The sequence below is a fragment of the Zerene cesonia genome, chromosome 4 (genome assembly GCF_012273895.1).
Source record: "Zerene cesonia ecotype Mississippi chromosome 4, Zerene_cesonia_1.1, whole genome shotgun sequence".
Taxonomy (NCBI): Eukaryota; Metazoa; Arthropoda; class Insecta; order Lepidoptera; family Pieridae; genus Zerene; species Zerene cesonia.
This window is the reverse complement of record NC_052105.1, coordinates 1377286-1395451: the sequence shown is the minus strand read 5'-3', so window position 1 is coordinate 1395451 and position 18166 is coordinate 1377286. Positions and strand designations below refer to the sequence as shown.

The following is an 18166-nucleotide window of genomic DNA, read 5'->3' as shown; positions in this document are numbered from 1 at the left end:
ACGATATTAATTTGCATTAGATAACTATGATATATTTTAAAATTATTCTAATTTAGGTACCTCTTAAATTATAATATTTTGCATTGTTATAGGATAACACTATCGCTTATTCCTTTGCAATTCTGTATAATGTACCATTTTAATCTATGTATATATATATATATATATGATTAAAAAGCAAAAATGTTTTTTCAACTATTTATTTTGAATAAATGACTGGGGTAGTTCCAATTACAAGTGGAATGTCCATGCTTATACTCAAATGGAATCTAAAACATACCTTGACCTGAAACCAAGTTATTTTATTAAATTTTGTGTATATATTATGTAAACTAAATACTACTCACTAAAATATTATTACTCACTTTTATAACATACGATATATTTACCATTGTATTTGGTACGTTTATAGATGATGGTTGGATTTGCGGTATGTCCATAGAAAAAGTACAAGTCTCTCTTAACGTACTTGCTAGTTCTTTATGTTCAACTTTAGTAATTCTTTTCTCCACATTATAATATCCTGAAGGTACGTTGTATTCCAGTTTCTGAAAGTTTTGGGAAATACATATTGTGATATTGGCGTAATTATTTATATTATTTCTTGAAAACAATATTCTTTTGTTATGACGTTAATATATTTTCCTTGTTAAAATAAGGATGTCTTACCTGTATGAGTGTTACTGTAATTTTTGAAACCTTTACTTTTCTATCATTGTTGATTATTGCCTCGAATGGTAGTCTTTGTTTTAGAGCCACACCCTTGTACGTTCGAATAATTAATGAAAATTCGTCAAACTTTTTAAACGTTTTACTAACTTCAAAAAATGATTGTAACTGTAAGTTTTAAGAACATTGAAAAGTTTATTAAAACAACTATGTGGATATTTTTAATTAGCCATTGATCTTGATTTTACTCACACTGTAATTTCCAGTCTGATTGAGATTTAAAGAAGAAAGTATTGATAATGGATAAATCGCTTTCTTGCTTATTTTAAATGCAATTTTGGTTTGAATTATAACTCGATAGAATATTTTTGCTATTGTATCTTTAAAACTGGAAGGAAGGTCGGGTGGTAGAGCAAAATGAAACGGGAAATTGATAACTCCTGGTTCTACTGTTTTACCTGAAAGTCATTGTATATTAATTATTATGAAAAACGGGTTTTAAAAATCGAAAAAAATTACATAGCTGACATCTGAGCTGGTTGTTATTACCTAGTCCCTGTGAATTTAATTTTAGAAAAGAAATTACGATGAAATTGATCCAGTACTTTTTGTGTGAAAACATTGCATAAATTCGTATATTGTATGATTATTAGCCAGCAAATGAGTTACCCGGGTATGGAAAAAATATTTGTCAATGCGGTCCCACACTTATACCTTTACATGTTCGTGGGAATATGAGTAACCTGAGTTAGGCGTAGTATTTAATAAAGCGCAAACCCAACATATATTTTTTATTTACTGTCCTGAGAAGATCTCCAATGAATAACTTTTGGATCGCTGCCATGAGACGCCGATTTATCAGCAAATCCTACGCCGTAAATGGACATGGATCGCCCACAGGCGGAATGCGTCACATATATCGAGGTAAGCCCTGGAATGGACTCCACAAGGAAAAAGAAAGCGTGGCTAGCCTAGACAGTCCTGGCAACGTTCGGTGGCGGTGGAAGCTAAAGCGATTGGGTTGAAATGGCCGGAAATGAAGAGCGTAGCACAAGGAAGGAGAAGCAGCATTAACTAATAGTATAATATAACCGAGAAAGAGGATTAGTGTGAAATAAAAAAATGGTTAGCTGTATAAAAATAGAAATTTACAATTCCTACTCATTATGCGTATATATGAGTATTATATGAGTTGATAATCTTCAATGAGAAGTGCATTTTTTTTTTTGAAAAAAGGTCAAGCTTAAACTTAATGATAACATGAATGTGGATGCGAACTACCTGTGCATATGGGTACAAGCAGGTAGACGACGAATGGTTACCATTATTATAAAAAAGAATACATATTTATATATATCTCACCATTGATTTCCCGAAAAACGTCAATATTTACGTAAAAAATTTTAGATTTTTCTGAATAAATTTTTATGTATGGAATCGTGGGTGATGATCTTGTCCAACTCGCCTGACTTGTTCCTATAACTTTAAACGTAATACCTAAAATAAAAATAAAAAATCAGACACTTGGTATAAGGTAGTTTTTAATAAATAAACACTAAATTTAACGACCTTTTATCTTCTGTTTCTTTTTAAATTCTAAAGCAACGGCACCTGTCACGACATCTCCCGTATAAAAAACACCATTGGTACTATTCAAGATGATATTGCAGTCATCCCACGACATTTCCTCTTTATTTTCGCTGCTAGAAATCAATTTAGTTACGTACGAGTAGATATATAGAATATACGAAAAGTATACAAACAGTGATGCATAAAAAATATGAAACTCGTTAATGGGCACTTAGATAAGCACTAAAAGTTTATCTGATAATAAGATAAAAAATACTTGATTAAAAATATAATACACTTTTATTATTAATCACACAAAGATTAAATCAAAAGCATTCATATAATTTTAAACTCCTCCTAAACAATTACCTTCGGTCAACATGATATTACTTATGTATAATGCAAAAGAAAGGAGATATTAAACAGAATAATTGTTTTTAACATAAAATTAGTACGGTTCCAGTCTAAAGTCTAATAATCTAGTTAAGAGGTATTACTCATTGACGGACTTTACTTTAACAATAAATAATAAGTAATAGAAGTTCTTCACATTTTTTTATATTTGTAATGAAAGAAGAAATTACATTATTAAAATTCACTTAAAATTAACTTGATAAAATAATGTACTATCTTTTTGTAATGGCAACACTTTGCGAGCGCCATCTTGTGTGAAAATGTGGGAACTATACATATCTTTTTGAATTTCGAAACTTTTTATTTTGTAAAAATGAGAAAATATTAACAAAATACTAGGTTTTTTTGTATGGAAAAAATACAATTTGCATTTTTGAAATAACTGCTTACATTTGCTCCATTAAATTAAATTTTACACAATATTTTTTAAAAAGGTCGTCAATTGACTATTTCCTCTTTCCATGACTTTTTGAGATAACGGAAGTGGTTGGTCCGCCATATCATTCGTGTGGGTCTGTGCTTGTGTGGTTTGGGTGTCTTACCGGTGCCAACCATTATTTTTAATTAGTAATAAGTTATGCGTATGAATCCAGACATGGACGATGACGAGAAGGGGTATGTAAAAGTATTTATGTTTTGCTTGAAATTCTGATGTTATTCTACGTACGCAAACTATAATAGGTCAAACTGCATGTTCGCTTGGTGTGTCGCATTTCACAGATAGCCAGCAAGGCTACCAAGCTATCGTCACGAAAGGTCTTTTGAGTTAGTAAAAGGACGTTTCAGTGTCATTTTATTTTTCCAATTACGAATTGTTATAGAATCCCATGGTTACATTTCATTTACGCTCATTAGCCTTTTACCGGCGAGCGGCCACCGACCCCAAGCCTGTCCGTGCGCCTTGCGTGTAGCGATCATGGCAGCTATACTTTCCCATTACACAAATTATCAAATTTATGTATTATTTCCCTATATGTAGTCATTATTTATCATAAACTGTTTATATAACAGTTCTAAGCTACAAGTATGCGTAATTGTAAAATCGACAAATAACCTTTCTGTGACTAATTGTGTGCTTTCTCTTATCAAGAATCAAACTGTTTTGTGGCATTTTTGCAAACAAATTATCGATAAAAGTATAAATTCCTCACGTTTTGATAAAGGCGGCTTTTTAATGAGGTTAATAGAACGGCTTTGGAAGTGCCGCGTAGCTATTCCCTCATTTACCTTACTGTGCTAAAACATGCTGATTCATTTACATATGGTCACTTGGCTAGATCATTTTCCAGAATTTTGGGTTGAAATTATTTCATTTATAAACCGTTAATAAATGTTTACTTTGATTATTAACTTTTTATACTCGAATTCGCTTAGTCGGTCGACTTTGACACGTCTGCGCAGTAAATACGAGTTTCATTCAAACTACGGAATCATTAATCAGCAAACAATTTAAAAATACATCAATAAAAGAGTGGCAATTTTTTAAAAGTTTAATCAATTTGAAAGACACAAAGACTTAAATGTTTTTCCTATAACCTAAAAATGTTAACTAAATCAATGATTCAAGTATTATCAGTTTTATTTGGTATTTTCATTACCATTGCAATCAATATAATCAAACATCATTCCTCTTATCACTTTGTGGCTTCTTAGGTTTAAACATAAATTGTGTTGAGATAATAATTTAAGCTATTTGGGTCATTGCTATAAATTTAATGATTGTAAATTTTGACATGACTCTAAATAACTTAGCGTGAAATGAAAAAATATAGTGTAATGATTTGATATTAGACTTACCTGTATATGTGCCAATAATTAAAAATACTTATATTTCAATAATTCACAGACCAGGATGTTAATAATTAAAGTATTTGTTTAATGATATTCATATCAAAATATTCATTATACTATTTAAGTGTACAAGTCATCATGGTAAACATCTACCATGTTATAGTATACTTTGATAAGATAATAATATTGAAAGACATAAAGACATAAGCTTCTAGTCAAAGTATAATGAAGCTTCAAGATTTATTAAAATATACTGTAATAAGTACATGAAGTAATTATCTTATGAGTTAATACTATATGATCATGGCATAATAAATTAGTTGATGATGTTTTACTACTCTGGAAAAAGATTAGATTTTTAACTCATTGTATGTTTTATACAGTTTGAAAAGGAATTTTTGTTGTATAGAAATATGTTTTGCATTAGTTCTACATGATGTGACAAAACTAATAAAATCATTGTAGTTGTTTAATCATTGTATTTTTATCAATGTAACTGTAAATTTTGTCACTTGAAATTTCAAGTTACTCTAATTTGCCTGATTTAAATAATTAATATAAATAAAATGTATGATTAAAAATTCATAAATGAAAAAGTTCATGAACTAAAACCATTGTGATGATATGCACACCTTACATATACAAGCATTTATCTAAGAAGGTAACAACAGAACAACCATGCAGTATTAACTATTGTTTCAATTTGTGCAGAAAACTGTTTGTTGGTGGGCTATCATGGGAAACATCCCAGGAGAATCTGCAGCGCTACTTTTCGCGCTACGGTGACGTCATTGACTGCGTTGTGATGAAGAACAGTGAGTCAGGCCGCTCCAGAGGATTTGGTTTTGTCACATTTGCTGAGCCATCCCTGGTTAATGTAGTGCTGCAGAATGGTCCGCATCAACTCGATGGCAGGTCAGTTGTTAATTTTTTAAAGCAAATGGTTGTCTTTTATTTTGAGCAGCAGAAAATAACATACCTTCGTGATAGATAAGATGTATCTTTAAGTAATAAATCTTTTTCAGAATGTTTATATGACCTGGTGAGTTATGGTACATTTTTGTAAACCAGAGACATAAAAATTGATTACTAATAGAAGTATTAATATAAAGCGTTTTAAAAGAAACAAACAAAAACACACAAGTGACGGTAATTCATATGTGTATAGTTATCAACAGGTGGCCATAACAAATGTGTCATTATAGAACTGCCTTGCATCATACCAAGAGTTTGGAAAAGTGTTTAGTACTGCTAAAATATTTATATAAATAATTATTTTAATTAAGGCCAACTACTTAAATATTGCATCATTTATATGAAACTTTTCATATGAAAATCTTTAGATAAATAATTATGTGAGTACATAACATTGGAATAGATTAAACACATAGTTTCAAAAACAATGAACAAAAATGTGTTGTATGAAATTTGAAATAGGACACCTAGGATTTTATTTTTAAGAAAATTGTCTTGTTTAGCCTATATAAATCTTACATCTTTAAGATGGATAAACCATTACTATATGAAAATCATATTTTTTTTCTATAATAAAAGCAATAGAGCGTTTGTGATGACCCAATTAATATACTAAAATAAACTCACGGACTCGCTAAAACTCGGAAATTACAAACACATGAGTAAACAATTTGACTTTACCTTGGTAAGCTGTTCTGTATTGTGAACGAATTTTTAAAAATTTTGAATATTTTATAGATGACTCATTGAAAAGTCAATATCTATAAAAGTAGAACATACCTGCGCAGGTTTTTTTTTTTTGCCGAAGAGCGCCTTTTATGTTCGAAAATTAACACGCGTATGTTAAAACGGTGACCATGTCAGATCACGCTCTTCTAGGGTGTATCTCGTTGTATATTGATTATTTTTCACCAGCCCCTACTTAAGTCGGGGTGAACAGACATTGTTTACCGGGCTTAAAAGCAATTTGCATCAATTCCCGATAAAATATATCAGTGTGTCAAATTTCTTTAAAATCTGATTATGTTTTTTTTAATAATAATAGTAATACTATATATATAGTACTATTTTTAGTTGAAGAGGGTTTTATATAGAGATCTGTTACATACGATTCAAGTGATACTATGATAAAAGACTTGATGTAAAACGGGGCGTGAGGATGTTAAGACACGAGTGTTGAAGGTCTATATTTCGATTTCAAGTTTTAAGGATTTACTTTATGTGCCAATTATTTGATAATCTGCTGTAGTTACAATATTTCTTAAGTCAGCTACCTTACCTACCAGTAGACAAGATTGTTCGGACTGTTACTATTACCGGAAAGAAATATAACACATTAGTGAAAGTTTCATCCGAATTGGAAAGTTGTTCTGAGATTAGAACATAATATATGTACTCTTACTTTTCTTGTTACAATAATGAAAGTTGCAAATTTTTTGCACTAAATTTGCATTAGCCGAATAATTTTATTTTCTTGCACCACACATTAATTATGAACCCGACTGAGTAATTCTGATTTATAATTGGATCTTTAACGGAGTTTTAGAAGCAAACAATTTCGCACGTCCATGCACGCCCTGATAGGCGGAAGCTAATATAAAACACCTTCAAATCCTATCGTATCGTAGATAAGCAGATAACATCGCATTTCCACGTCTTTGTCGCTAAGGCTGTTAAATACAATGGTTTCTTTGCAAATACTCCACATGCTACATTAGCTTCTTAACATATTTTATTATATTCATTCGCAGAAAATCTAATCATACAGTTCTTCGATATTCAATACACGTATTTTAAAATACAGCAGCAAGATTGAACTAGCTTCTATAATTTAACATTAATCAGACACTGACCTCTTGATTGATAACAGTACTTTTTGGGAACGTCCGCGTCACCATTTCGCGACGTCATGCTAACGGTTGCGGAGATACAATTGGGCGCGAATTTTTTTAGTGAACCCATTCACTGTACACAATGTTTATTGTTTACGTGTCACTGCCAGCCTAGGTGGGTGTACTACTTACTATAGCATCATGTTCGCCATAGTCATATATATATTATAGGTACCTATTATTTCCACGTTTAACTAATGGATTACAAGTTTTCGCAGATGTTCTGGATCCGATTTTTAATGCTTTTCACTATAACAATATCCACATCCAGGCAGTGCCTACAATACAATGTTGATGGCACGTTCAGATGTTTGTGGGACAGTAACTGGAAATCAGCATATACACATTGTTTTTGTAAAACTTTCGTGTCTACAAAATTTCCTACAGTACAATTTTGATGCAAGCAACTGCGACATTCGTTTTGATTATTTTATTGTTAGGGCTTTCAGATCGCTCTATGAATAAATAGGCCATAGTTATATTATAAGGTTTTATTGTAATTATTGGGAAGGTGGGGAGTGTCATAGTTCACATAATATATTTTTTATCCCATCACTTTGGAAAATGTAACATGTACTATAAATTATTTCAGTAATAAGATGCCAAATTATCTGTTACGTGCCAATTTGCCGGGGTTGGTTTTGATTTATTACATTGGCGTTATTAGATAACGTTGGTTTTAAAACGATGCGTGTAGACACATTTTACACGCAGTTATGTGTGAGTTTAACACGTAGTATTAAAATTCAATTTATAAACGTTTGGAGCGATATTCGTGGAAGTTAATAAAATATTCAAATAAAGATGCGAACTCATGCCAGCAACAAATTACAACGCATAATCTTAATACATACGCTTCAGTTAGAGTTGTGGTATGCATAATGGCTAAACACCTATTTCGAGTGTCAATCTTATCAATACACGTGCTATACATATAAATACGAATTTACCGATTTTTATTTCATAAGTAATGTAAATATGATTTTACGTGACGTAGGTGTGTGTGTGTTGTGTGTTTCTAATTCGATAGATACATATATATATATATATATCTACTTTAGAATATATTCCACTTTAATTAGCTCAATCGAGAGTTGTGAATGACTGCATTTGAAATGATTCCATTTTATCGTTATCCAAATTTAAATCGAATTCAGAGCATTGAACTAAATAAAATTGACAAACCAAAAAGCACATTCACTAAAAGTCATAAAATTTTAATGATTTTGGCTGTTTCCGTAGGTTCGTAATTACACATTTGCTTTAAATGCTCCGAGTTGTTATTATTTAATGACTAAATACATAACACGAGATATTTCGAGGTTATACATGGTAACATAATGATACATCTTTTATGATGTAGTAGCATGTCATGTTGAGATATTAACTAAGGTACCTTGTTAAAACAGTTATCTTTCCCATGCTTTAAGTACAATATTCTTAATAAAAACCACTTATAAAAAGGCCTATGGCCTATAAATAATTAAAATAACAATTTTATCTACAATAATTCTAGTAGTGGGATAATAATCTATCTAGACAAATGAAAAGTGTACAATTAAGAGCTGTATTCATCCCAGAAATGAGAAACAATGCTCTATACAGAGAGGATAATACCGGTTCGCTTTATGAGAAAAGCTATTGTGGCTATCTGTGTGTAACGTAACGCCTTCGTCTCGATATCTGTTTTATAATGGAAATATGGGATTTTCTTGTCTACATAATATGAAGGTTTATTTTAGAAGAAATTTCAAGTAGGACGTCACGAGCCCACATGTTTCACAGAAAGTAAATCGATACATCTGCTAAGTCAATTCTATTCGTTACTTATATCTAAAATGTTTTTTTTTATACTGCCTACGATAAAATTTGTTTACAACCTGTGTATAATAAATTAACCGATGGCGACATCGGTTCATTTTGCCGCCCCATTTTTCCCGGATGCCTCATGGCGTGGGCTCAATTTGGAATAATCTTTTTTAAATTATATGCATAAATAATGAAATCGCAATTCAATCACGTTCGGTTTAGCGTGAGGCGTGATCGCGAGTATATATTGAAATGGGAATGTTTTATAGGACAATCGATCCAAAGCCCTGCAACCCGCGCACCCTGCAAAAGCCGAAGCGCGGCGGCGGCTACCCCAAGGTGTTTCTGGGCGGCTTGCCCTCCAATATCACGGAGACCGATCTGAGAGTGTTCTTTGGACGCTACGGCAAGGTCATGGAAGTCGTCATTATGTATGACCAGGAGAAGAAGAAATCTAGAGGTGGGTGCTTTATTTATTTATGAAGTTAGTAAATAGTGATACTGATCAAACAGCATTTGTTTAAAAATATGTATACATCGATTATTTTAATTTTCATAGAGCAAACTTAAATACTATAATACGTCAATAATGCATTGTTGAAATATAATAAAGTATATTAACCTACTACGTCGGTTAGGTTAGTTAAAAAAACAATTATTATTATTATTGCCACATCCAGGCAGTGCTTACAATAACTATGTTGTTAGTACGTTCAGATGTTTGTGGGATAGTAAATGCAGATCAGCATATACACTGTGTTCCCTTGAACACTTGTGTCTACAAAATTTGCTACATTTCATAAAACATTGTCCAATTTAGGGGCAACGACCTCACCTTTGTCTCGCCTTTAAATCCGTATTTGAATTTACTAAAATACGTACCTAGTAGCTGTTTTGCAAACTCCATGTTATTTATAAAGTTTCTTTAAAAATATTTTAAAGAAATGTAATGAATGTTAGACATGAGTGAGCGTATACATGCTTTGATATTTTAAATTGATAACTGTAATAATATAGTAGTTGAAAACATGCTTAGTTGACAACATTTTTTTTCCAAAAGTTACATTAATTTAATTACCGAATATTGTTAATGTCTATACTTTCTCTTAATCAATAATAATATCGTTTAAACAAATAAAACATCTCCCTGTAGTATTAATATGCGGCGGAGCATGGTGAATAACGAATAGTTTCCTTCTAGGTTTCGGTTTCCTGTCGTTTGAAGATGAGATATCCGTGGAGCGAGTGACCCAGGAGCATTTCATTAACCTTAATGGAAAACAGGTAATGTGTCACGAGATAAAAGTCGAATCATTAAAGTTTACACTTTGTTCTTCTATCACCATGAATTTGTGGATAGTGTGGTGTATACGATGACACCCACTTTAGATATAATTTTTTATAAAAGTATTGAAAAGTTGTATGAATTTCTTTATTTAGCTTACCTACCTTTACAATGTTATACTAATGGACTCGACCAAAATTTAAAAATTATAATATTTGGATTAATTTCTCGCATTATAATTAGGTGAAACGTGAATTTCTATTGAGATGTTGTGATAATTAAATGGCATATTATACAATTTAAAAAAAGAAGTGAAGTCAAATTAAACACGATATGATATTTCTCTTAATTGTAGTTGAGTGATAATTATATATAAAAGAAATTAGGGCGAAGCCAGACTTGTTCAAAAAACAATAAATCTGCGGCGGCCTTCGTTCAAAACGAAAATTATTAGAAAATATGAGTAAATATAGTTGATTAGTATTTTAATTTTTAGTTTAATTTCATTTCAACATATATAATTAACAAAATACATATATATTATTCTTGATTTAATTTTGCGTTACCTAAAATATTACGTAAAGCCATAACATTGGTAATACCGCTTCAGTATATTTTTCCCTAAACTTCATTTTCCTGTTGAATATATTATACGATTCACAAGCGCTGGACACCGAGTTACCTTATGGCTCTTTACAAAACGGCTGATGTAACAATGAAACGTTTGAAGATAAATCTGTTTCTTTGAATTCCTTATCCGATTCAATTTTTTTTTATACCAAAATCATGAATACGTCAAGAATATCGATTTTCTGTGCTTTGCTGTTGAAGGAAAACAACAACATATATTGGTAAATGTCATAATATATAGAAATGTTGTTATATGTTCGATTCATTTACAATTCAACCTAATTACATTTTACATATGAGAAAGCTGTTTTTTACTAAACTAGTTAAAGATGTTTCATTGCTTATAATGATGCACTTCTGTAATAATTAATATTATATACATCCAAAATACAAAATACGACAAGTCTTTTTTCCTAACAACTTTTTATCCTCGATTACTTATAGATTTCTTAACAGCTGCTTTTCATTTCATGACATTTGTTAAAACTTTATTCAATTGGTGATTGATTGAATTGGTTGAATAGTGAATCAGGTCTAACATGTATGTACAAGATCGCGAAACATATTCTAGGTATTGGGTTTGTTTATTGTATCAATTGTGTGTAATATCCTGATTGCCCCTCACAACTTTTCGGTCTATACACAACAAAAGAAACGCAATCGTTCATAGAAATGCACCTTCGCGATTCGCAACGAGTTCCTTCAGGGCAAAGTCCCATGTAATGGACGATGTGGTCGAAGTGGTCGAAGTCCAGTATGATCGTAGCAAGTTGTACACGATCGCACTCGCCCCAGGTGGAGATAAAGCGCGCGGAGCCGCGCGACGGGTCCGGCAAGCTGGGCTCCGGCGGCAGCGGGCTCGGCGGCGGCGGCATGGGCGGTGCGCCCGGCGACGCGCCCGCCGCCGGCCAGTGGGGCCCGCCGCAGGCCGCGCCCATCAACATGATACAGGGCCACAACGGCCAGATGGGAGGCCCGCCGATCAACATGCCCATGGCTGGACCCAATATCATGCAAGGGTGAGTTGTACGCGCTGTTGCTTGTGTTAGATTCGTTTTATATTGTCTTCAACTTTATGATTATTACATTTATTTATATTAAGTTAAAAAATTACGATATTCAGGTTATATTTATTTATTTAGATTTTTCAACAAAAATACATTAACAGAAAATTATAGCGTTACAAGACTGCGAAAAAAAAAAACCACAATATTAAAGAATTATTATTAACATTAATGTATAATTTGTATATATGTTTAACCTATAAACAAGAATATATTGTTGTTAACTGTTACATTCTGTTGACTAAAATAATATTAGTAAAGGTCATTTAATACAATTGAGATCTCAATTTGAATAGATACAAAAGAACTCAATATTCACTTCACGTCCTGCTTCCAATATTTTAACGTCACTTTTCAAAATAGTATTTATGTTGAATCTGTATATTTTTCTTGTATATTTCCACATCCAGGCAGTGCCTGCAATACAATGTTGTTGGTACGTTCAGATGTTTGTGGGATAGGAATTGCAAACCAGCATATACACATTGTTTCTTTGAACATAAGTGTCTACAAAGTTTGCGACAAATTTTCTTATGATATATGATATGATACTGCATCTAGTTTTATATATTCCCTGTTTTTCATTATTATAATTAGAAAACTCTATCTTTGTATCTAATATGGAAATACCCAAGTGCTAGAACTTTGAAAAGATTAATTAGAAGTTCATTCTTTGATATCTTTCATACCCTTATTGTATTAAACTATAGTGTTGTGACGTTGTACAATAAAAACGGTCGACATACCATGTGTACGTGGAGCCCCGTGGGGGGCACACCCAACGCGGACGAGGTGAGCTGACAGCGGTCGCGTCGGTTGCAGGTACCAGGGCTGGGGCACGTCGCCCGGGCAGACGTCGTACGCGGGCTACGGCGCGGCGGGCGGCGGCGCGGGCCCCGGCAACTACCAGGGCTGGGGCGCGCCGCCCGGCCCGCAGGCGCCGCCGCACGCGCCCGCCTGGCCCGCCACCAACAACTACACGCAGCACGCGCAGCCGCCCGCGCAGGGCTACGGCAGCTACGGTACGTGCGCGCCGCACACGCACACGCACACGCACACACGCACACACGGACGTGTGCACACAGATACATCGCCATACGCGTTCCCTTATTAAAAATAATGTTTCATTCATATAATTATGATGAAAAAAATTAAAATTTGTAATTTCCGAATTATATATCAACTCACATATACATATATTGGATATTTTGAATTAGTAATTTCGTACACATCATTTATGGTGAGCCATGGATTGCGTGCATGCGCCTCGTTATTATGTATATTCAACCTTCTTAAAGAAAATTCTATAAATTTTTTTCTCATTTTCACATAATTATAAAATAAAATGCCATGAATACTAACCTTACTAAATTCTAATACACATCAGCAACACTGTCACAATCTGACATGCATAGTTCATATTAGTTCTGGAGATGAGCTCTTATGCTTAGTATTTCACTTATGAATATTTTCTTATACGCTAAGTTACTGAAGAGCTTGTTTCGTGAACATGATCAGAATTTTAAAAATCAACGCAAATGCAAAAGATGGTAATAAATCACTCAGTTTTTAGTTATAAAAAAATTTGAATGTTATATATTACATACAATTTCGCTTACTCCCGTTACGTCATGTAGGTTTTAGTAACTTCGAACACCAGATTGTATTACTTTCATAATAAAGGTAGGTTTATAGCAATTATGTCACCGTCCAACCACCAACCGTCCACCAACTTAATATAGTTTACTAAACAGCAGTTAGAATTGAACATCTTTTTGTGATTTATATAAGTAGGCACAGTAAAAAAATAAACGATGTCATTATGTTATTTTGAGTTCCAGTAAAATTTCAAATTTTAAACATTGGAAAACGGGTATCGCAAATTCTAAACTATATTCTGAGCAATGTTACACAAATAGTTATCCACTTCAGGAGCAGTTACATTACAGATTTAAAACATAACAAGGAAGCATTATTCAAATGTCGAATACTTCAATACAATTTTATAGGAGCAGTTTTGTCACAGATTAAGCAAATAAAAGTTACATAGCGTCCAGTTGCATACACTTTAGTCTCAAATAAAAATAAATAAAAAAAATTAAAAAAAAAAAACCAGCGTTTCCGTAGTGTCCAGTAATAGTAACGTATATATTTGTCGGTGCAGCGAACTACAGCTCGGCGCCGGCGGGCGCGTCAGCGGGCGGCAGCTGGACCAACTGGAACATGCCACAGAACTCCAACTCCACCGGCTCCGGTTAGTAGCCGACCGCCTGGATAGCTTGCCGGCAGTGTCATAGCCTTGCCGATACACTGTCGGCGTCCGTTAGCAAACTGCTGTCTAGATAGATTACTTGCCAACATCACATAGCCTAGCCCCTTGCAAGTGGATGTTCAAATAGCCTAGTCTAGCCCCTTGAAGTGTATGTTACCTTAGAAATTTTCACCGTTTTCCGTTAGTCAACTGCTGCCTAGTTAGTTAATTTAGGGACGTTTTCTTAAAGTTGAGACTTAAAAGCATACTTAGCCTTAGTGGATGTTAGCATAGAACTAAGTTCTACTTGCATCCGGTATACAACTGCTGCCTAAATAATAGCTGATATCAATAAATTTACTCAGCATAGCATTATTTTCATTCATTTCTCAATTTCACCAGCTTCCATTAGTGTTGTCCAACTGCTTCCTAAATTGCCTAGTTTATTAAGTTCAAGTTGTCTTTGATTTCATATTTGGCTTATAGATCCCAAATGAATGTTAGATGAAATTTTCCGAAATAGGACGATGTATTTGAATACATTATAATGTGTTAGATTTGTTAACATAGGTTATTACCGTCATATGTAAGCGATCTGCTTGCTTTTCATTGCGAATTATGTAGTGATATTAGGTTTAATCTAAAGGTATATGATTAAATTTTAGTTGAAAACAAATTAGTGAATGCAATAATGATTTAACTATTAGTTTATTGTACGGCGTAGCGGGAGACATGAACTCTTGATTATATATGTTCTGCTGTCGAAGTGTGTTAAGGGTTGCTTAAATAACATATTATAATCATTGCATTGCATTGATTCCGTGCAGATCGAACTATGATAGTTCACTTCGTTCTTATGATCACACAAGATCGGATCTCTTTATAATTCAAGTGTAGAATAGTATTAGCCGCAGTTATATATATTTTTTCAAAATACATAACGCTCGTGCTCCCCCCAGCCGGGTCGTACGTGCCGCTGTCGGAGGGCGGCGAGATGTACGGGCGCGGCGGCGGCGGCGCGGGCGGCGCGGCGCCGCTCGCCGGCGCGCTCTCGTCCGCCGCGCTCTCCAAGAGCTCCTCGGCGGACTACTCCACCTACCAGCAGTACCCGCCCGCCTACCAGCAGGACCAGGTGCGCACCCACACGCATGTAGCCACGCCTCCACACCTCTACACCTCCACACCTCCACACCTCCACACGCCAAATGCCTTCCGCCTCTTTGATCTGGCTGAAGTTAGGCGCGAGTCGATGCGTCGGACGTAGAACGTCGGCGACTTGCGCCGACTTCAGCCCGGTCAGTGTGTGCGGGGATCGCTATACACACACCTGCAGTATAGATAGGAAACAGTATGTGCGAGCGGGGCGATGTGTGCGTAATGCGCAGTCTTAGTGTGGGGTTAGGTTACCAGCGATTGGTATAATGCGTTTCATGTTACTCAGTCTCGAACTGTTAGCAGAAACGCTGCCATTTAGTATATTGCTGAACGTAATTATACGAAATTTATATCTGTTCTACTGGACGTAATATTAACATTTCAAAATTACTGTTCTGACTTTTGACATACTGTTTGCTATTTATACTGTGTTTTCAGAAAAATGTGTACGTAACGACGATCAAATATTTCTTATTACTATAGAAGAAATATATTTTGGGAGACACCCTTTAATTAAATAGTAAAGACAGTCACTAGGATTCCACTGTTGTTATTCACGCATTTTTCTAAACAATTCCTATTATAAAGACACACGGGAGACGAATGTGGTGAGTTTACACGACGAAATTGTACAAATGCTACTAGTCTTATACCTGTTTTATTACTGAATTAAATATTGAATCTAAACATTATTTTCTGACTTATCAGACCAACTATTTAAAGCCATTGTGCATTCAATTCCGTCGTGAAAACATGTGCATTATGAACATAAAAGTGAAGGAAGGCCTTCGAATTCTATTAGTCTGATTCTTAAATGTGAATAGTAATTTAAAGATATTTGTCATCAAATGAAATAAAAAAAAAAATAGATTCGAAAGTTTTCTATAAGTTGTTTTGATGGATGAAATATACAGAAAAATATACATAAACTTTAAAACCGACTCTTATATCTGTGCGTGATAATTTAATGTGTTTTTAAAATCTATCAATCCATCAAAATAACCGTTATCGGTGCTATAAAAAGGCATATACATTGCATGTACAACAAAGTATGAACTCACATGAAATTATTATTTTGTAAAAATAGAACGCCATAAAAGTTACAAATTTTTAAATAGTTACACACACAATGAATAAACCTAATTAGAACTATGCGAATTTGCTACTAAATTATTTGAAACAGTAAAATCTCGGATTTTTTCAAAATAATATTTCATGGAACTCAGTATCAACTATTTGAATACGATTAAAATGAATGATTTTATGGAAAGATAATAAATAGTTAATGCCGGGTTCAATGTGGGAATGGATATTAATATACCTATTATTTTACGCTTCTGTTTTCAAATTACCAGCTGTGCCGTTGAACGTGTAATCGAGTGATCCCTTATCATGCTTGAACCATAAAATCTAGTGCGTGCCTAATCGTATTTGCAATTAAATAACAATCGTTACTCTGCTTGTTACTTTCTCATTATCTCGTAATGCATTTTTGTATACCAATAGCATTATAAATAAATAATTAAATACATGTATGTTTAAATGACGATTATGAATTGCAGATACTTTTGGGCAGATTATTCTCAAATCTATATAGTCGTGACTCGAGGCTAACACTATTTTTGAGTCAGGACATTTATAAGTGGGTTCCGATGTTTAACGTCTGTTATATAATCGATAATTTGAAAGATTACTATTGACATTGCTTTTAGTTATTCCGCTATACGTATTGCGTCGAAGAGTGGTGTTTTAAACTTACTGGATACTAATATATTATATTACACCTATTGAAGAAACAGAGTATTTGAATCAAAAATTAATGGCATTAAACTTTTGCACTACATTTTCATTTATGGTATTTATTTCTCATTTCATCCAGTTCGTTTAAAATTCGCAAACAAACATTCATATTTAAAACTATTAATTTGGACCTATATATTTATTTAATTAAGGTCAATGCATATATTAAAGCTATAAAGCGATCTATCTATTTCAACATGTAAAAGTACAGCCAAGTTGATGTAATATTTGCTACGAAGTACCTGGGGCTTTTTCTCCTTTCGTCCACTCCGCTTTATTCTTAATTTCGTTTTTCACATTCATTATTATTTGACGTGATCTATCCAGACGCATGTGTGAACTGATCCCCATCCCGAATATTTATCGAGCAATGGTGCGTGATGTATGAACGGTGCTAGCTTAACTTCAAATTGGTTGTACTTTGTGAGTTTGTTTGCGATTCACGGCCGAGAGCGCCACGCGACACGCGACACGCCCGTCACACGGTGAGCGAGTGATATTCAGCGAAAACATGATATATTATTGATACTTGAATGCAAACAAACCTCCCCCCGAGTGAATACCGACGCAGCATGATTGCCCGTGTTAGTGCGCCCTGCATCCGTGTGCTGTGTTCCAAACTATCTATGCTTGTTTATATTTGGAGATTATATCGGAGACATCGACGCCCACTTGTGCATGCTTTCGGTGGCGAGAACGAATGTGCGATGTCTTTTTGATTTTACGAGCTATGCTGCGGCGACCCACCGCCCGGGCACATAGTTCGCAGTCGCACCGCTATCCATAGTGAAAAATCAAGAAGATTAATGTTATCAAGTTTCGCTGAAGGTCTCTCATCACCCCCCCATCCCCCACCTGCCCC

General features: G+C 34.0%; 2 protein-coding genes across 6 annotated transcripts in view; one reads left to right on the top strand and one right to left on the bottom strand.

Moving 5' to 3' along the window:
- Positions 1-199: 199 nt before the first annotated feature.
- LOC119839763 (arrestin domain-containing protein 5-like) lies at positions 200-2364 on the bottom strand. Its single transcript, XM_038366203.1, has 6 exons — positions 2239-2364; positions 2032-2166; positions 922-1127; positions 670-837; positions 366-548; positions 200-286 (listed from the first exon to the last, which is right to left on the bottom strand). The coding sequence occupies exons 1-6, from the start codon at positions 2351-2353 to the stop codon at positions 200-202; spliced, it is 894 nt and encodes a 297-aa protein (XP_038222131.1). The 5' UTR covers positions 2354-2364.
- A 765-nt stretch (positions 2365-3129) lies between these two features.
- The window catches only part of LOC119839581 (heterogeneous nuclear ribonucleoprotein 27C), a 25075-nt gene continuing 10038 nt past the window's right edge, over positions 3130-18166 (top strand). For 4 of the 5 annotated variants that reach the window (XM_038365939.1, XM_038365938.1, XM_038365942.1 and 1 more), the window contains exons 1-8: positions 3130-3267; positions 5155-5358; positions 9389-9579; positions 10321-10403; positions 11830-12053; positions 12921-13120; positions 14263-14352; positions 15309-15481. In XM_038365939.1, coding sequence (XP_038221867.1) covers positions 3230-3267; positions 5155-5358; positions 9389-9579; positions 10321-10403; positions 11830-12053; positions 12921-13120; positions 14263-14352; positions 15309-15481 — 1203 coding nt within the window. In that variant the 5' untranslated portion in view covers positions 3130-3229. The remainder of the gene's footprint in view (positions 3268-5154; positions 5359-9388; positions 9580-10320; positions 10404-11829; positions 12054-12920; positions 13121-14262; positions 14353-15308; positions 15482-18166) is intronic. The other variant, XM_038365941.1, reaches the window with a different exon arrangement.

Excerpts from the sequence above, each read along its gene's own strand:
- LOC119839763 (XM_038366203.1), bottom strand. The coding sequence starts at position 2,353 with ATGTCGTGGGATGACTGCAATATCATCTTGAATAGTACCAATGGTGTT. Across the intron at positions 2,167-2,238 it reads AAAGAAACAGAAGATAAAAG|GTATTACGTTTAAAGTTATA; the intron begins GTCGTTAAATTT and ends TTTTTATTTTAG. Across the intron at positions 549-669 it reads TTACAGTAACACTCATACAG|AAACTGGAATACAACGTACC; the intron begins GTAAGACATCCT and ends CAAAACTTTCAG.